The following is a 21,778-nucleotide window of genomic DNA, read 5'->3' as shown; positions in this document are numbered from 1 at the left end:
GCACATAACGGGTTTTGCAACTGGACGACTCATTTGTACTCAGCACACATAAGTTAGGTAAGATCACCTATTAAACCTTTTACCAGAGGAAAACAATATTATTTTTCAGGCTAGTGTTATAGCTATTCCAGGCTCGACTACCAACTGCTTGTGCAAGATCTTGTGTATGTATATACATATATAGTTATTTTTACAAGTTGCTTTATGTCACACCGACACAGATAGGTCCTATGGCGATGATGGGATAGGAAAGAGCTAGGAGTGGGAAGGAAGTGGCCATGGCCTTAATTAAGGTACAGCCCCACCATTTGCCTGGTGTGAAAATGGGAAACCACAGAAAACGATCTTCAGGGCTGCCAGCAGTGGGGTTTGAACCCACTATCTTCCGAATACAAGCTCACCTCTATCCGCACAGCCAACTCGCTCAGTAAGATCTTATAATGATACTTCTATTTTTAGTCTCTTCCTGATGAAAATACATCTTCATTAACAATATATCCTTGTATTTTATTTATATCAAGACGAACTTATAAGTATGGGCTTCTTAAGCAGGTTTCAACTTGAAACTTAGAAATGGAATGGATCACATGAAGAGAAGCCTAACGAGTTAAGTATGGTAAATAGGAACCTCATCAAATACCCCTTCAATTTACTCAGCATAATTTAAATTGTTTCTTATTTATTCTATCTGATATTTGGTTGATTTTAAGAACAAATTATATTAACATTATTATATTATTATTATATTATTATATTACATTATTATATTATTATTATATTATATTATTATTATTATTATATTATTATATTATATTATTATATTAACATTTAACTAATATGATTAATGAAATTCAGAACATTTAGCAGAATATTCAAGATATATACTTCTTCATAACAAAAGTACAGGCTATGGAGTGAAAACAAATCCTGAAAACACATTTTCCAGTGGCGTTTCCTGGGCAAAAAGTTCGGGCATTGTTACAGATCAACCCTGCACATTTCACCTCTGCCATTTATTTTACAATATTATTCAGATCATGAAATGAAGTAATGTAATAGAAACATATGGAGACAAAAGAAATCTGCAGAGAATTAAGATTTTCTTTCAAAGGTGAAATACATACTTTGGGCATTTTAGTCACTTCACCATTAAAAAATTGTACACACTGTAATATAATATTGCAAAACTGAAGTACAGAAAATTAACAACCACCGTCAACAGCCCTGGAAATGGTTTTCTGTGGTTTCCCATTTTCATACCAGGCAAATGTACCTTACTTAAGGCCACAGCTGCTACCTTTCCAATACTAGCCCTTTTCCATCTTTGCATCACTAAAAACCTTTGATGTCTTTGTGCAATGTTAAACCATTAGAAAAAATTAACAATGGCCTAAATTAAACATCAACAAATCATGCATATTTCTTAAATTCCACTTTCATTCTTAGTTCATACTGCAAGAATTTCTTGATCAAGTCTTCGTAGAATTCAAAATTATCCTCTTCTTGTAGCTTTGAAAGATACCGTTTCTCAACGGAGATGAGGGTTAGATTATCCATGCGATGTTGGGTTTGTGTAGCATGGCGGAACGTGCGGATCCAGTTCAAGGATGAAAATGACCTCTTGACAGATATGGTCTTGCAAGAAATTGTTGCAATAAGCATAGCCAGTTTGTAAATTTCTATAAATCCACTATTCATATTAATTTCTAATAAATAACTTTTTTTTTACAAGTGCCTTACGTCGCACCAACACAGATAGGTCTTATGGCGACGATGGGACATGAAAGGGCTAGGAGTGGGAAGCAAGCAGCCGTCACCTTAATTGAGGTACAGCCCCAGCATTTGCCTGGTGTGAAAATACGAAACCAAGAAAAACCATCTTCAGGGCTGCCAACAGTGGTGTTCGAGCCACCTATTTCCCAAATACTGCCTGCACTTAGATTAACAATTTCAACTTGTGTTTTATCAATCTTTCATTAGAAGCATACCATATGAAGAGTTCATTCTAGCTTGCTCAAATTAAAAAGATCTGTAGATTTCCTGTAATTTTTCCAGTAAATCATGAGAAATATGTTCTCTCTTCTTGACGTACTGCAACTTCTCAAAAGATGAGAATATAATTTCTATATGATTGATGATATTATCTATGATTATGTACTACAGTCTTTGAAAATAGTAGTCATGTGATTTATCATTCGGTCTTGTATGCAATGGTAAGTATACGAATGAGTGGTTAAGTACAGAAACTGGTGTCTACAGTAGGTGTACATTGTTACCAGACACCACATTCAATATCCATGTGATCAATGCTTGTGTTTACCGATATTTTGGTGATGAAGGAAATAATTCCTTACAATGTTGTAGAGTATTCGCTCATAATTAGGTACTTTGGTATATGTCTGTGCAATGTGTAATTGTGTCCAATTGTACGCGACAACTTTAAGACAATGTCCGAAATGCGACATAAGTCGTGGATGTAGGTTATTTTGAAAAGATGTGACATAGCACATGGCCACTGTGTTATTTGTTCAAAGAAGTAAAATACGCCAGCAGAAATATTTCTGGGATGGTCCAGCACTTATAAACACATAATATCAATGAAGAGGAATCATCACAGAGAAACATCTCAGGCCCAGTGTGCCTCACAAGAAGCTACCCTATCAACAATTGCGAGGTATCCAGGTAGGTGTACATCCTATCCACAGTTATTAACAAATTATAAGGGTCATTCATCTAAGATGTCCACCTCAAATAAGTCCAAAAATGTTTAAGATACTGACATTTTGTCTTCACTTTCGTTAATGGTATTTAGGGATTCGTAGATGAACATTTAGTACTTTTCCAGGCTTTTTACAAAATTTATTGGCTCACACGTTTCCACATTATTTCACGCCATAACTGCTTACAGTATACTATCAAGCTTACACTCGTAGTTACTCGGATGTCGCACAGACTGCAGCACACGAGAATTGGTCTCGAGATTCTTAAGGGTATCGAGCGACCGTTGCCCCCATCACTAATTTACACCTGACTTGATTGCACAAGCAATAATATATTTACAGGGAATTCAAAACAAAAATCAACACAAAGTGTTGGAACTGAAACACCTTGGTCAGGTTTAGCAAGTACGAGGGAACGGGAAGAGAGCGTGTGCGTGCAGGCGTGATTCCAGGCAGTGAAGGTGCCGAGTCATTGGAAATAGTACCAAGGTCTTGGTGGCGTGGCAGACGGTTCTGAATGGTGCTGAGAGTAACTAAAGCATATGGAGCAGAACAACGAACAATAATGAGAGAAGAACACACTATAATGTAATATTATATATAACCAAATAAAATAGAAATAATTTATTATTTTTCTTTCAATTTCATTTGGGTATTGATACAGAACAAACATACCCTGAGAAAAAGCCACTCACATTTTAAAATATTACAAATGGTGTAGGTTAATATGATACACAGGTACATTAAACGAAATGAAGTTTTATTTTCCCAAAGCAATTTGGCCTCATCAGTGAGCATGATACAACAATGTTAACAAAGCTGCAACAATTAAGTACTTCACAATTTGCTTGTCTTATAAAACATATCAAGAGGAAATAACTATTTTATATACTAGAACAAGAAATTAGCAGAGCTGGTTTTAGTGCAAAAATGAATCCAATACAAGAATTCTAAAATGCTAGAGAGGCTATGAAAGCACATGTCTCAGAACATTCCCAACAGAATCTTCAGCCACAATGACATGAGGAGATTCTGTGAAAGCCTCTGATGGGAGAGGAAACAACTCCTTGCCTTGCAATTCTGGGAAAACCCAAGATGACAGAATGAGGCCTTCCATATCTCTCATTTCCACCACTCTCACACCAGCAGATGATGATACTGTATTTCTGTCAACATAAAGAACAGTCACTAGTTAAAAATGGTCATGAAAATAAATACAAACAGAAAGTAAAGAGACTTGGAGGAAGATTATATCATCTTCACTGTGTTTATAGAGTATGACTAAAATGGCACTAAAACAGATGTTAAGGAAATTGTGGTTTACAAACTTACAAGGAGGAATGATATTAAAAAACACACATGAAACAATCAGAGAGAAGAACAAATGAGTAGTATTATACTTTGCACTAGAATTTAAAGTTAAGTTCATTTCTGAAATGTTTGGCCATGTGCAAGCGTCTTCTACCCGCACAACAGTACTGCCGTGAGATTTGCATAAATATTAGGGATCTGAACTATCAGAACCCCTAAAATTTAAGCAACTCACATAACGTTAGAGCGGCCAGATTACACTTGCGCCTTCTTCCAATAAGTTTGCAGTCTAACATTTCGTGCCTATAATTCCCATCTCTACTCATGATCATTAGAATTTCGGGTGAGAAGGGAATCAGGTAACATTTAGGATTAGATTTTATCCAACCCTGAACATGGAGAAGAGACAAGCAGGCCAACATCACATATTCGTCTTCCAGGAGGTACGGCTTGTGATGTCATGCATTTTCTTTAGAACTGATTAAGATGTTTCTATGATTAAATATGCTGGCTGTACTGGCTTTTCTTAATCAAGGAAAACAGTTAATTAACTGTAATTTAATTGTGAAGAAATGTGCATGATGCAGTCTCAACCCAATATGTATTATTTAAATTTCATTGCTGTATTTACGTGTGTTGATTTGTGTGTTGGCAATCTGCCTGTTTTGGGTATTTTTATAAGGGAATATATACCAATCAATCAATACTGATCTGCATTTAGGGCAGTCGCCCAAATGGCAGATTTCCTATCTGTTATTTTCATAGCCTTTTCTTAAATGATCGCAAAGAAATTGGAACTTTATTGAACATTCCCTTGGTAAGTTATTCCAATCCCTAACTACCCTCCCTATAAACAAATATTTGCCCCAATATGTCCTCTTGAACTCCATTTTTATCTTCATACTGTGATCTTTCCCACTTTTACAGACACCACTCATACTTACTCGTCTACTGATGTCACTCCATGCCATCTCTCCACTGACAGCTCGGAACATACCACTTTGAAGTAATAAATCTCATGTCTGTTCCGTATTGAAGATAACAATCAGTAAAATTATTTCAAGAATAATTATACATGAATTCTACGTGAATTACACATACTTTTCAGGTACATGTTTCGTCCTTTTTGGGCATCTTCAGCCTGTTGACAATCTTAAGGTCAAGTCCAAGGCATTGTTTGAGTAAAACATTTAAACTTGATACAATACAAAATTATCTTATTCTAAAAATTTTTTTTGTAAATTTTTTTTCTTAAGAAGCTGTGTACATGGGTTCAAAGAGTGTACATTAAATAAAACCAAAATTTATGACCTGAATACAATAATAATTATCTCATATTTAACTAAAATTGTCCAAAGCAAAACTAGATCTTCATCAAATTATTGGATGAATCATTGGGTTAATGAAGTTTGGAAAAGGTATGTTCATCCAAAGGTGTTTTTTATCACCTATGTCGTACGTCTGGTAGCAACAGAATTGGAACTGTGGTATGTTATTAATCATGCAAAGCTTGAATATTCCATGTGGAAAGAAGCAAAGTGGATGATACTATTTTCTAAGGAATTTAGTATAATTGTGGGTTAAACGTCGTGTAAGTTGGAATTATGTTGTCAAATATTCTTCATAGGCAGCTGTTCCTGTAACAAAATGCTTCATAAGTTGTTTATACCGTTCTTATTAGAGCGTTTTTCTCGTTGATTCATTTTTCGACTTTGGGATGGTTTATGAATATTGTTCATCCAGTCTGCTGCTAGTTGGATCCACCTGTTCCGGTTGCGTCAACACCTGATCAGACTTGACCTTAAGATCGTCAACAGTCTGAAGATGCCCAAAAAGGGCAAGACATATACCTGAAAAGTGTATATAATTCATGTAGAATTTAATCACTATAAACTGTGAATTGTATTGAATAGGTGGACACAGTAAATTTTATTCTTGAAATAATTTTACATACCACTTAGGGCCGGTTCTACCACCTACTGGTAAAGTACCGTAACTTGCCCTCTGCGTAAAAGGATGTTTCCGTTCGACCACTCCCAGGTAGCACTATCGGCAGCATAAATCGTTGTTACCTGGCACGTAATTTATCGGCCACTTCGAGGGCACAATAAGACTTAGCTGCCGGGCAAGTTTTGAGAGCTGAACATTATTAGCTGTATTTCTGGTGACATACAACTCATAGCATAGTATACTGAGAAAGGCATTATACTGTAACAGTGAGAGATATTATATTGCAGGATTTTGAACATTAATGCTTCCTTTGAGTTGCAACGGTCACACCAGCCTCTCGCATTGATAGCGTAGGGAACATATTTTATACGTCAAGCTTTCACAAAGAAACTCTAAAAGGATATAAAATCAAAACCTATTTGGAAATAATTTCAAATGAGATTTAATTTTCTACTTTTTCAGTTTTCAGACACCAAGTATAAGTTAGTCCAATGTATCCCGATTATCCTAAGTTTCCTCATAGCGTAATTGCTAACACGCTCAGTTCATAATCCTAGGTTAACAGGTTCGAGTCTTCATTATGACGAATCTTTTATTTTCATTATTAGCATTGTATTAATCTGTATGCTTCTTTACATACGTACTTTTGTTAATAATATATTTCATTGAAATGTTTAATCACAATATTATGTCTGCTAGGAAAATGCTTTATATGTGTGCTACTTATAGAAAGTGATGTTACAAAAATATATAGCATATAGGACTGTCACCCAGGTAGCAGATTCCCTATCAGTTGTTTACATAGTCTTCTTGTAAATGATTTTGAAGAAATTGGAAACTGTTCCATTCCCGAATTCCTCTTCCTATGACGGATATTTACCCCGGTTAGTTCTTTAACAGTACCTTCCAACTTTATCTTCATGAAGTTAAACATTAGAATGAAATGCATTATCAATAAATGGAAGCATGTGGAACTAAACGAGGTCACAGAGCTAGTAGCAAATAGAACATCGTGGAGATACTTAATCAACTCACAGAAGCCTGCAGATAGAATGCTCAAAGGCAATAAGTCCATAAGGAAGATGTGGGTGTATATACGTATGTATATGAAAGCGCGTGAAAAAGAGTTAAGAACAACGGCAGGGAACGAAAATATTTTTTAAAATGTAAATTACAAAGACAATGAAAATCTGCGTACCTTCTATTACGGAGCAAGCGACTTGACGAATTTACTATGAGAATACTATCCAAAAATGCTGCCTTACATGACAGGTTATAACTGGCGTAAGAAAATGTAATCTCAAGATTTTAATCCCAATTAGGTATTGATTTTGAAGCTCATAGATTAAAATCACGAAAGCTTGACATAAATCGGTATCCATAACTCTTAAAACTCCCCTTATTAGGCTTTTTGATGATAATCAACAGATGCAAGCACAGGAAAATAAGAAAATCGAAATGAGCTTCATACATCTGACGATAGCACCACACTCGAAAGCGAGAAGTCGCTGAAAATTAGTCTAGCCAACTCCATATATCGGTGTCTAGCTAGAGGTAGCTACCCAGCGCTTGCGTGGAGGTGGTTGCATGCAAGGTAAAGTACCAGCTGATTTACATCCCCCAGGTAGTTTACCTCCCGGGCAGCTGCCAGCCACTTTACCAGCAGATGGTAGAACCGGCTCTTAGTCGAGTAGCTCGTTTCCTTTCTCTCAAGTCTTCCCAGCCCAAACTGTGCAACATTTTTGTAACGCTACTCTTTTGTCGCAAATCATCCAGAACAAATCGAGCTGCTTTCCTTTGGATTTTGTCCAGTTCTTGAATCAAGTAATCCTGGTGAGGGTCCCATACACTGGAACCATACTCTAGTTGGGGTCTCACCAGAGACTTATATGCCCTCTCCTTTACATCCTTACTACAACCCCTAAATACCCTCATAACCATGTGCAGAGATCTGTACCCTTTATTTACAATCATATTTAGGTGATTATTGCAATGAAGATCTTACCTTATATTAACACCTAGATACTTACAATGATCCCCAAAAGGAACTTTCACCCCACATATCACAGCACATGTTGAAAGGTAAGTTTTCTCTTTTAGAGCATGGGGAACATACTTTATTAAGCCACTACCATGCTTCGGTATTACAAAAGATGGATAACGTTATTGAAAGTATGGCCTTTAAGGATGGTGAATGTTTTTCCGTTTGATTTGAACTGACCTGTACATGGTTATATTTTACATGCAGTTTAAAATTTATTTTGTAAAATAGTATAAATGACTGTCAGGTCAGAAGTTTTCTGCTACCGTATGTGACAGTAGACGGTGCTAACTCTGACTGTCTGGCCGAGGGTTGGGCGGCCATTACCAAACCTGACAACCCATGAGAGAACCAATGGCTTCGGGCACAGGAGTTCTCTCAAGGGAGTCTTAATGAAGACTTTGTAGAGGAAATGCCTCAAATCCTTTAAAATTAGCTCAACGGCAGCAAAGGCGGAGAAGATGGATTTTGGTACAGTGGAGCTGGCGAAGGAGGAAATCGCCTATCAATCGTTATAATGTCCAGAGGGCATCACGGTTACAAGTGTCAGTGGCGGTACCCCGGCAGAGTCTGTTCCACATGCAGCTGATAAAATATACCTCAGGGCTAACAACCTTGAGAGTTAACAACCATCACCCACTAGGGTGACCCCACATATACACTCGTTTGGACTCAACATGAAGAGAAATATCAACAAAAATTTTACCCCAGGTGGCAACCAATCCACCTCCAGTCATGATGGGGCAAGCAGGTCATCGGATTCTGGGAAGCCTGCACCTTCATGTACTCCACTACTAGTGCCCTTACATACACAGCAACAGAAAAAGAAAAGGAACATTACTTCATTACAGTGAACATAACCTCCCTATTAAAGGTAGGTAAACTCAAACACACCCTTGATATGTTGGACAGTATATCAAGATAGCAGCATTACAAGAGACTCTGTTCACAGATGAAGATGCAATGGAAAGAATAAGGATACCACATCTATAAAGGGAAACCAGGTAAGAGCGTGATAACAGTTTCACACCTGGGTACTCGCTTTGCTGTACACCATAAAATGGTCGACCATATATTAGAATTCATCTCGCCCAATGCCCGAACCTCCTCACTATCCTTCAGGTCCCACAACAGAGCGTACACCATAGTGAACTTCCATGCACCTACAAACAACACCAGCAGGAAAGATCTGGAAGCGGTAGAGTACTACTGGAACACCCTTGAAGAGACCCTAGACAAGATCCCAAACCACCACACCACCATACTCATGGGCGACTTCAACGCACAAGTCAGTAAGGAAAAGAAATACTGCAAGATAGTAGGCAGTTACCCAGCCCACAAGAGGACCAACAGAAATGGCGAGCGACTCATAGACCTTTGTGACAAATACAACCTGGTTCTAAAATCAACTGTGTTCAAGTGACTGCCTAAGAAGGCCATGACCTGGAGGAGTCCAAATCACATGCTGGATGAATTACAGTTAGACGATGTGGCTATTGACAGGAGATGCCATAGGGAAATACAAAACGTCAAGGTCTTGAGATGAGCCAACCTCGACTCTGACCACTATCTCTCCCTAGTGAAGACCAACCTACAACCCTCAATGAGAGCACCCAAAACCCCAAAGCTCTTGAGGACACCTAGGTTCAACACCCACTGGCTGAGCGATGAGGATTGTGACTTCCAGACCACCCATGAGAAGAATGCACAGAAAAGAGGGTGGCCTACTCTACAAAAGGCTCTACTGGATGCCGCTCAAGAAACCATCCCTGCTTCATTCAACAAAGGCAGGCACCCCTGGTGGACCACCGAGTGCGATCAGGCTATAGAGGAAAGGCGCAGAGCTTGGATCAAGTGGAGCCAACACAACGAAGAACCCAACCATCAGGCTTTCATTGCGCAAAGGAAAACAACAGCAAGCATCATCCGTAAAACTAAGAGGAACTACAACAGGTCTCAAATACAACAGGCAGAAGAAGACTTCAAGAGAAACAATTCAAGAGATCTCTACAAGGGACTCAAGAAACAGTCTACCTCAAACACAGTCCCCACTCTACATCTCTGAGGGCCAGATGGGAAACTCCAAATGAACAGAGACTGCATCAACACCTTTGCAGAGTACTTTCAGAAACTCCTCAACACAGAAGAACCTAAAGAGAGACCGACCTTCACCGAGCCCACTGTCAGAAACCAGGACTCTGTACCATCCAACAAGGAAAAAATAGAGGAGATAATCAAAGGCCTCAAGAACAAGACCCCAGGTGAAGATGGTATAGTTGCAGAGATGTGAAAGCATGTAGATGCACAGTCCCTGCAGAGTATCACCCAGATCATCCCAAGACATATGGTGAACAGATGTCATGCCAGAGGAATGGACCTCAGCTGTGATTCATTCACTACACAAGAAGGGAAGTAAGACCAACCTAAACAACTCCAGAGGTATCTCCTTGTTGCTTGTAACCAACAAGATCTTCTCTAAGCCATGCTAACTAGTCACCGAACAGCTGGACTCCCAACGAGGTGAATACCGGGCTGGTTTCTGTGTCAGTAGGTCCTGCACAGAGCAGATACAATACCTCAAGACCATCCCATAGGAGCCGAGGGGGACACCCTTGCGCAGCCATTATGGTGGATTTCCAAAAGGCATACGATTCAGTATGTAGACAGACCCTCTTCCCTACCTTGCGGGAACTAGGCCTACATGAGAAGACCACCATACTGGTCCAAGGTACCCTGACGAACACCACCTCCAAAGTCAAGTTCAGGGGTGAGCTCTCCGAGAGCTTTCTCATTCAGACAGGAGTTAGACAGGGAGATGGTCTCTCTTGCATCCTCTTCAACCGTGTACTAGAGAAGATCATCAGGGAATGGACTGCCACATTGTCATCAGAAGCAGGACTGAAGCTTGGGTACAAGAAAGACAACCTCAGTGTACCCTATCTAGCCTTTGCTGATCTCACCCTACTGGCCAACAGCATAGAAGAGCTCGCCAACTCCAGAGCCTCTACAGCATTGCAGTAAAACATGACTTCAAGGTCAACCTACAGAAGACGGAGTTTACCACTAATATAAAGCAGGCTCCTCCTACACTAAGAAACAACACCATAAGTTCCTGCAGTCAAGTACTTAGGAGAACGAATCTCAGCAACAAGCGAGAGCAAAACTCTGGCCACAGACACCAGGTGCATCAAGTTAGAGAGGGCCTATCATTCCTGTAAAAGCAATTACACCTCCAAGTTCCTCTCCAAGAACCTAAAGTTGAAGCACTGCAACTCTGTAATAAGACCCTCTGTACTCTACGCCTCTGAGTGCCTGTTGATGAAACGAAAGGGTCCACTCAGGAAACTACAACTTAAAGAGAGGAAGATCTTGAGGAGGATACGACGACCATAAGAGAGGAGGATGGCACATACAGGATCAGGCAAAATTACGTGTTCTATGAACATTAGGAAGACAGTCACATGTATGAGGAAAAGGCGACCGACTTTCTACAGGCACATGAGCTGCCTAAAACCCTACAGGCTCGCCAACAGAATCCTCACAGTGACAAGTAGGGGAAAGGCTTCCAAGACAAAGTGGATCACCTTAGTAAAATCAGGCGTAGAGGAACTACAGATCCCATTGGACATCATAGAGAACCGATTTCAGTACCAAGAGATCATCCTACAGGGAGTCTTCCCAATTTCCCTTACAAGCAAAAAGAGTACAGGGTCCACCAGACCTAAGCAGCCACACAGCCAGAAAATGAAAGCATGAAACATGCATTGTGGCATAGTGATTCTGTGTGTGAAGAGTGTTCATAAGCAACACTTATATTGGTGGCCATATTACAAGAATGTCCTCTACAATGGCCTGTTATATCCTGTTACACAAGGATTACAAAGAAGCAGGAGAATTTGACCCTCACTGAGTTGACATATTCATCTTTGCTCTTCAGTTGCATGCAAGGTTCTACTCCGAACAATGAGAGAGAGTGTAAGCCAGTACTGGGTGGTTCTAAGGGCTGTATAGATTTCCTTGCCTGAAATGAATATTACTGGCCACTAGTTACTACTGATCGTGAGTATGCAAGGAGGGAACAGGACTAATTTCAAGTGCTGCACGAGTTATGATAAGTGGCAAAGCCATTTACTGTACAGGCAGAAGTTTGGATCCCAGTTTACGAATCTGGAATCTTTGAAATGAGAAGACGCACCTATGTAGTTCAGATTCCACATACCGTATTTACTCGTGTATTAGACCCCCCTCATGTATTAGACTCCCCCTGGCTTTTTGGTAAAAAGAAAATGAAAAAAATACAATCTCACATACAAGACCCCCCAACGTTATTCGTCAGAAAAGAACAATGATTCCGCAAGCCTTACTTCAGCTCTGATGACATCATACAAATTTGTGAATAGTTTCGTCCATACGAACCGCGCAATGAAAACATGCATCAAAGTCATGTAGTACATCTGTGTTTCATAGTTAAGAAAGGTCGCCTGCGCAGCGTAGGCCTACTGCAGCTCTGATGACATCGTACAAATAGGTGAACAGTTTCATGTCCGACCTACGCAATTAAAGCATGCATCAGTCATGCTATATGTCTGGTTTTTGTAGTTAAGAATGTCCACCAGTGTAATGGTTAGCACAGTTAGCTGCCGTTCTCGGGGGCCTGAGTTTGATTCCAGGTACCATATTGCCAGATTTAAGATTGGCAGGAAAATTGATATGTGGTAAAAATGGTACATGCAGCTCCCCTCCATTGGGGGCTGCACCCCCTCGGGATGAGGAAATGAGTTTACTTAACGTAATCTTTGGAGATAAGCAGGTTTAAAAGGTGTTAAAAACAATCCAATCATAACGATTGTTCTACTTGCCAACATACCTAAATAATAATAATAATAATAATAATAATAATAATAATAATAATAATAATAATAATATAGATTTTTCGTCCCCACGAACTACTTTCACGATTTTCGGAGATGCCAGACTGAACATATTATGCGTTAATAAAAAAATGTGGAGGCAAACAACGTGCAAAATTAAACATTATGATAACAAAATGCATTACCTCCACACCTGCAGATATTCATAAATGGGACAAGTTTCCTGTTATTTTTATTCTTTCCGCCGGGCACTTAGTAGCATACATAACCTAAACAATGCAGTCTCTCTTATCTCAATTACAGCTGTTTAGGTAAATCCTCAGGTAATAAATGTACAGAACAAGCATGAAATATATGTAGAAATAAAGGTCTGGCTTTCAATAGCCACAGTTATCCAAAGAATGCTTCCAATCACTATTACATTCAGAAGTACAACTCGTAACATACGCTAGTGTTATCAGCTGGTAGGTTGGCACGCTTTTTACAGCACGGCTTTATTCAGAAGGTGTGGCTTCTGCTACACATACACCAACTGGGAATAACAGAGACCATCTCCAAAAACCATTTGCGAATAGATTCTCACTGTTTGGATACTCTAATTGGGAACAAAACTATTCTTTAAGTTGCAAAAACACGGGATCTACAATACTTGCGACTTCCGTGCAGATTACGTCATTTGGAATGACGACACGCTGGTAGCAGGGAAGTTAGCGGCACAAGATGACGATAATTCAAATGAAAGCAATGATCAGGTTTACTGTGTGGTAGGCCTACAGCTTAACTGACAGACACAACTGACTGCCATTACGTCCTTTTGTATTAATATTGCATAGTATGATACCCTTCTCCCTTTTCTCTACGGGGTCGTGTACGAAGTGAGATGAATTTTCGTAGCAAGTTTAGATGATGATGATGATGATGATGATGATTATGCTTGTTGTCTAAAGGGGCCTAACATCGAGGTTATCGGTCCCTAATGGTACGAAATAAGACGAAATGTTATGACAAATTAAAAGTCCAAAATACTCCACGTACCAGAATTCAAAACGTGAGAACGAAGAATGAATGGATACGAATTTAAAACGATCCGTAGAACCGACCCACAGTGCCTCACATGCACAGAAGCTGGCACAAAACATTAGTATTACTGACCAAGGGACTGCTTCTATAGCACGATGCTGAATCGATTATGCTTGTGGTCGAAACGGGTCCAAAATTCAGGTCATTGGCCCCTCATAACGGTACTTATCGCTAAGAAAGTAGAACCATGCTATTTGTCGTTATTTGGCTGTACTAATCAAAAGTAGCGTAGACTCGTGGTATTCCACACGTTATGGTACTATTCACAGGTAGTGTAATGCGCATATGTAACACAGACCTATGGTGTTTCGCACTGCGGCGCTATTTACAGGCAACGCAAACCTATGGCGTTCCTCACATTTGCGGACTAACCACAGGGACCCGAACTATCCCGTTGTATTCCTCACATAGTGGGAACTAAGCATAGGCAAGGCAGAACCATGGTGTCACTCATCCCATGGTGTTACTCATATAGGGGGATGAATCACAGGTACTGTTCAGACCCTCACCCTGGTTCACACACTGTTGCTATTAATCACAAACCTATTGCGTACCTAACATAGTGGTACTACACAGAAGTAAATGTAACCCACGGTGTTCCCTGCGTGATGGTACTAATTACAAATAGTCTCATGGTTCTAATTTGATCATCCCTTGGTCGCCCCTTACGATAGGAAGAATATACCGCGGGTGGTAGTGTGTTTGATCCGCAAGAGGTATTTTATTTTCCTCAAGTTCACTGGCAAGCCGGTTAGGACCCCCCTATCCACCACCTGGGACGCGCCACGTGGGAGTATCACCTCTCCCCCCTGCTACGCCAGCGTAGTAGGTTCGTGGTGTAGCAAGTTTTTACGACCCCATGCCCTTCCTGATGTCAACCTCATCAGAGGAGTTGATGAGATGAAACTAATGACGTGATATAAGAGCAACTAAAACTGACACTATTTACTTTACGTGAAGGCCTTAAAGTCATGTGTTCATCATTTATTCTTTTTACATTTAGAAATACTGCTTCCAACAAAAATAGCCAGTAAAACTCAGAATACATTTGTAAGTTTGTTAAAAAATAGTGTCAAATGTTAACATGTAAAATTTATAGCTCTTTATAGCCTAGAATCATGCGTTCACCGCACACAATTTGAGATTATCGCATATTGGACCCCCCTTACTTTTCTTGGCTGAAATGTAGGGGAGAAAAAAGGGGCCTAATACATGAGTAAATACGGTAATACTGCAAGCTAACTTGCCTTTTATAGGCTACAAAGTGTAACACCGTTGTTTCTACAGTGATCATGTGCCGACAGGGTCCAGAATGGCCACCGTTTTCACTCAGTAGTAAGATCAAGAAAATCTTACCAAACTTGGTCAGAATAGAAAAGAAATTACCTGCATACCTAAGTACTGTTAGACCACAATCCATCCAGAACAGGAAATGGCTTCTGAATGCTCTACTGTTAATCCCAATGTACAAAAATTGGAAAGACTGTGTGATGGACAGTGAGACTGCAATTATGGACTTTTTTTTTCTGCTAGTGGTTTATAGTCGCACAAACACATCAAAGGTATTTGGGGATGGTGGGGATGGGAGGATGGGAGAGGGATAGGATTGGGAAGGTAGCGGCCATGGCTTTAACTAAAGTTCAGCCCCAGCATTTGAATGGTGTGAAAAGGGAAACCACAATGAACCATATTCAGGACTGCTGATGGTGGGATAAATACTAACAGCAGTATACAATTCACAAATAACACATTATTTTAGAGAATGGCATTCTCTCGTGACAAATGTGGACTAGTTATTGATTGCAAAATTTGTAATAGATCCGTCAGGGAAGTTTCAACCCGAGGGAACTGCTGAAGTCTAAACATCAAGGCACAACCACAACGTACCTATAACCGAGTAGGCTGCGTTGAATGACAGAATGTTCCTCATTTCAATTTATTGTATATGCAAGTGCATGTATCCATATTCTTCATTGTTGGAGAAATAAGTAACTACAAATGACATACATACATCTTCATTACAGATTGTTATGCCTTTCAGCATTCAATCTGCAAGCCTCTGAATTTACTAAATGCTGCCACAATCCTCTATTTGCAACTTGCTCTGTGGCCTCATTCAGTTCTACACCTCTTATCTTTAAATCGTTAGAAAATGAGTTTAACCATCATCGTCTTTGTTTCCCTGTACTTCGTTTACCCTCTGTGACAATCCATTACAGTATAATAAAAACTGCATGCTTACCGAGATTTATCAAACATTATTGTTCCAAGACTCCTGTGAGAAAGGTATTCATCATTGAACCATCTAGAAGAGAGAAGAAGAAACAACAACTAAAAACACCATAAAATATACATCCTATAAAGTTACCAGAAATAATACATAATATATTTATGTTATGATGTTGAAAAGAAAATAGGATTACACTGATAAATTCGAAATGTTTCTTCTTCCTTTGAACAAAAATAGGCGATTATTTATAATTTGATCCTGCTGAAAGTAGAAATGCGGTATCAACTCTAGTTTTCCCTGGATTTTCATTTTTTAAAAATAAAAATTGATTCCCTTTGTAATAATACACTGAAATTTGAAATTATTTTTGTTTGTTTGCTCATGAAATAAGATTTAAATATTGAGGAGAATAAATACGCAATATAAAATACAGGACAGATTTTGACTGTTCAATGAAGAAATTTCATTTTTTTTAAAAAAACCAACACATTTTAAAAATTTCTCTCTTGAACTATTCTGTTTTAACTGCCACCAGAAACCTCTTTCTTGAGGTTCCAACAGTAGTCTGCTTATCGTTTCTCCACGACAGAAATATCCTGGTGAAATCTCTCGCCCCATTAGTCACTAACCGCGCCCAACTTAGGGTGGAAAAAGTCCAAATGTGAATGTAAAGGGAGAATTTTGATGATGATGCTTGTTGTTCAAAGGGGCAAAACATCTAAGGTCATCGGCCCCCAATTTTTTTTTTCAAGGTCATATCGTGCTGATAACACTTCAACAAGTTCTTAATAAGCTCCTTGTAGTTGTCAGCTTTCAAATTTCCAAGAAAATTACAGCATATTTGTCTAAAAGTTAACCATGCGTATTTCTCTTTGTCAACAATTTCACAAAGTTACAGAGAAAGATCTCGCGAATTTGCAGCCTTCTTTTAACTTCGCACGTACGTTATATGTACCGGTAAGATTTTGTGGCCCCTCATGAAATTAATCAGTTTATCTACACGGAAATTTGCTGCTGCTGCTGCCCCCTAATGGTACGAAACGAGACGAAATGTAATGACCAATTAAAAGTCCAAAATCCTCTACTGACCGGAATTCAAAACGTAAGGACGAAGAATGAATGGATGGATATCAATTTAAAACATTAAGTGGATCCGACCCGCAATGCCTCACATTCACAGAAACTGATGTAAAACAATGGTATTACTGACCAAGGGACTGCTTCTATAGCACAATCCTGAATCGATGATGCTTGTAGTCTAAAGCGCTCCGAAATCCAAGTCATCAGCCCGTCATAATGGTACTTCACAATCAGAATTTAACTTATAATAATGGTACTTATCGCTAGGAAAGTAGAACCATGGTATTTGTCATGTTGTGGTACTAATCAAAAGTGGCGTAGATTTGCAGTATTCCACACAATATGGTACTACTCACAGGTAATGAAATTCGCACATGTAACACAGACCTATGGTGTTCATCACATAAGTGTACTAACCACAAGGACTCTTACTATCCCGTGGTGTTACTCATATTGTGGGTACTAATCATAGGCAAGTCAGAACCATGGTGTCACTAAAATAGTGGTACTAATCACACGTACTGTAAAAGCTGACTGCGCACTCTGATGCTATTAATCACAAAACTATTTTGTACCTAACATAGTGGTACTACGTGCAAGTAAGAGTGGCCCATGGTGTTCCCCCTGTGGTGGTACTAATTACAAGTAGTCTCATGGTCTAATTTGATCATCCCTTGGTCGTCCCTTTTAGTCGCCTCTTATGACAGGCAGGGGATACCGTGGGAGTATTCTTCGTCTGCATTCCCCACCCAAAGAGGGTGGAGAGAAAGAAAAGAGAATGGATCCGCCACTTCGAAGAATGAAGTAACGGACGAAGAAAGGCAATGGCCACGAAGGGCATGAAAATGAAAGACTCCCTAGGCCTCGAATGCTCTAATACTGCCAGGGTCGGAAGAGAACAAGAGTTGACCAAGGGAGGTCGGACAGGATAGATGAAAGTGAGGAGCCTGGCACAAGTAAGTGGAAGTAATGCAAGGATTCATCTAAGTGCCCCATCGTCGCCAAACCATGCTCCCAAGTTGAGAGCCCTTGGGGCCCTTTTTAATCGCTTCTTACGACAGGCAGGGGATACCATGGGTGTATTCTTCGTCTGCGTCCCCCACCTAAAGGGGGTACGGAAATTTGACACTACCCTCAAAATGTCCTTCACACAAGCTATGTTAGAGTGTCTTTCCTTGTAATTAATGTGCTGGAGCAGTGGAGAAAAAATAAAAGCATGTAGGACTAGAAGGTTGTCATTATTAACCTCAACAAAAAGGAACTTACATCTGGTGTCACAGCTAGGTTGCTTGAACCTTAGGAGCTGATGCCAAATCCAGCCGAAAGCTCCTTTTCTGGCCAAGAATGACGATGTTGCTGAGACTCTTGACCTCTGTCTATTTGCTCACTTACATTAAACACTTTACCCCATTTTCTTAGAAATGGAGCTCACTAATTTCATAATTCATGGTAGCCCTTTCCACTAAAACATAACTGAAGCAGAAAAAGCCCCGACTGGACCCTCAGGATTATTCAAGTAGGTTCTTGAGAGCCTGGCATAATTCCTGCCATTCTATGAGTTATAAGACAACCAAAACTCTTATCTGAACAGAACTGACCTGTGCCTAGTACATCCTTCCCCTCTACTATCCTCTAGACACATTGGCTTAGCAGTGAGAAAGTGACTTATGACATCATAAGCTTTCAGTCCTAGGTCTGCTGGGCTGAGTGCCTCAGATGATAGAGCAATGGCATTTTGAGCTTAAGTTGGCATGTACGATTCCTGCTCAGTCTGCAAAATATACCAGACCTGCATCATAAGATTTCTCAGTACATAAAAGAACTCCTGGAGAACAAAATTTGGCATCTCTGAAAGCTGTAAATGTAGTTAGTGGGACACAAAACCAGTACCGTAACATTATCATCAGTCTCAGGTTATGTCTTAACATGTGAGGCATGGATATTATCGAGAATTTCAGTAAAGTCATCAATGATTATTTTTGCATAAAATTTTTTCATTCATTTCACTGTTTTCACATGCTCATCAGTGCAAATCAGGCAAAGCACCCTGAGCTCCAGTATCAAAGAATTGCAATGAAGAAATTCCCCAGACGCTGCCACCACCAGCTTACGTTCTTCTAGCAATGGTTACAGGATGTTTGTTCTCCACTGTTTCTTGCCTGACATGCCAATATCCATACATTCGATGAAGCAAAAAAAATGAGATGAAACTCATCGGAAAAGGCAACCCTTCATTAATCAACGTAGTTAAATAGGGTAAGAGTGGATCCAGCTACTCAATACGTAATTATCAATGATAATGCAGCTGTATTTTCATTATAATATTGGCGCAGGGATGTGGCGAACCCATCGCCCAGTGGGAAACCACTGCAATCAGCCACCCGAGTATTGGCGGCAAAACCATAACTATTTGGGTAAGGAGGAAATGTGTGCCTGCAGCCGGAGAACATCTTGAGGCCCTCTAGGGCTAACAACCTTGGTTGTATTCAGAATGAGTGATTTGCTCCAAGCTAAGCTAAAGCTTCTCAAGCATGATGGTAAAACAAAGACATGAAGTTAATACCCCAGGTGGCAACATTTCAAAGAAATCCACTGTTGCCGACAAGCGACGCATGCATCCCGTTCGGATTCTTGGGGGGGGGGGGGGGGATGCAACATCATGCTAAAGACGAGTCGGAGCGTCTTGGAAATCCTGAACAGTCACGAAAGCTGAAACCCATATCTAAGACTTTTTTTGGCAACGTTCAACATAAACAGTCTAATACAAACGGGTAGCAGCCTTTCGGTAGTTGCAAGGGCGGCAGTCTAGATGATTGACTGATACGGCCTTGTAATAATACTCAACATGGCTTAGCTGTGTTGATACTGCTACACGGCTGAAAGCAACGGGAAACTACAGCTGTAGCTAACTCCCGAGGACATGCAGCTCTCTCTGTATGAATGATGTACTGATGATGGCTTCCTCCTGGGTAAAATATTCCGGAGGTAAACTAGTCCCCCATTCGGATCTCCGGGTGGGGACTACACGACAGGGGGCGATCATCAGGAAGATGGATACTGACATTCTGAGAGTCGGAGCGTGGAATGTTAGAAGTTTGAATCGTTGTGGTAGGTTAGAGAATCTGAAAAGGGAGATGGATAGCTAAAGTTAGATGTAGTTGGTATAAGTGAAGTACGTTGGCAGGAAGAACAAGATTTTTGGTCAGGCGACTACCGAATTGTCAACACAAAATCAAACAGGGGAAATGCAGGAGTTGGTTTAATAATGAATAAGAAAATAGGGCAGCGGGTAAGCTACTACGACCAGCATAGTGAAAGAATTATTCTCGTCAAGATAGATACCAAACCAATGCCCACCACAATAGCGCAGGTCTATATGCCTACTAGTTCAGCGGATGATGAAGAAATCGAAAGAATATACGAGGAGATAGAAGATTTAATACAATATGTAAAAGGTGACGAGAATCTAATTGTGATGGGAGACTGGAATGCAGTGGTAGGCCAAGGAAGAGAAGGTAGTACAGTAGGAGAATTTGGATTGGGACAAAGGAACGAAAGAGGAAGTCGGCTGGTTGAATTCTGCACTGATCATAATTTTGTCCTTGCCAATACTCGGTTCAAACACCACAAACGACGGCTGTATATGTGGACGAGACCTGGAGACACTGGAAGGTATCAAATAGACTTCATTATGATTAGGCAGAGATTCAGAAACCAGGTGTTGGATTGCAAAACTTTCCCAGGAGCAGATGTGGACTATGACCACAACTTGTTGGTCATGAAATGCCATCTGAAGTTGAAGAAATTGAAGAAAGGAAAGAATGCAAAAAGATGGGATCTAGACAAGTTGAAAGAAAAAAGTGTGAGGGATTGTTTCAAGGAACATGTTGCACAAGGACTAAATGAAAAGGCTGAAGGAAACACTATAGAGGAAGAGTGGAGAGTCATGAAAAATGAAGTCAGTAGGGCTGCTGAAGAAATGTTAGGAAGGAAGAAAAGATCAACTAAGAATCAGTGGATAACTCAGGAGATACTAGACCTGATTGATGAACGACGAAAATACAAGAATGCTAGAAATGAAGAGGGCAGAAAAGAATGCAGGCGATTAAAGAATCAAGTGGACAGAAAGTGCAAGGTAGCTACGGAAGAATGAATGAAGGAGAAGTGCAAGGATGTCGAAGGCTGTATGGTCCTGGGAAAGGTAGATGCTGCATACAGGAAAATCAAGGAAACCTTTGGAGAAAGGAAATCTAGGTGTATGAATATTAAGAGCTCAGATGGAAAGCCACTTCCAGGGAAAGAAGACAAAGCAGAAAGATGGCAGGAACATATCCAACAGTTGTATCAAGGTAAAGATGTAGATAATTTGGTTCTGGAACATGAAGAGGCTGTTGATGCTGATGAAATGGGAGACCCAATTTTGAGGTCAGAGATTGACAAAGCTGTGAGTGACCTAAATAAGAACAAGGCACCTGGAATTGATGACATTCCCTCT

General features: G+C 40.0%; 1 protein-coding gene across 1 annotated transcript in view; it reads right to left on the bottom strand.

Annotated features, from left to right (window-relative positions):
• Positions 1-3,333: 3,333 nt before the first annotated feature.
• LOC136864534 (uncharacterized) overlaps positions 3,334-21,778 on the bottom strand; it is a 57,863-nt gene continuing 39,418 nt past the window's right edge. The window contains exons 3-4 of the mRNA XM_067141634.2: positions 16,216-16,278; positions 3,334-3,886 (exon numbers count right to left, since the gene is read on the bottom strand). Coding sequence (XP_066997735.2) covers positions 3,688-3,886; positions 16,216-16,278 — 262 coding nt within the window. The 3' untranslated portion in view covers positions 3,334-3,687. The remainder of the gene's footprint in view (positions 3,887-16,215; positions 16,279-21,778) is intronic.

The sequence above is a fragment of the Anabrus simplex genome, chromosome 2 (assembly GCF_040414725.1).
Source record: "Anabrus simplex isolate iqAnaSimp1 chromosome 2, ASM4041472v1, whole genome shotgun sequence".
Taxonomy (NCBI): domain Eukaryota; kingdom Metazoa; phylum Arthropoda; class Insecta; order Orthoptera; family Tettigoniidae; genus Anabrus; species Anabrus simplex.
Note: the sequence above shows the minus strand (reverse complement) of the source record. Positions and strands in the feature narration are given on the sequence as shown.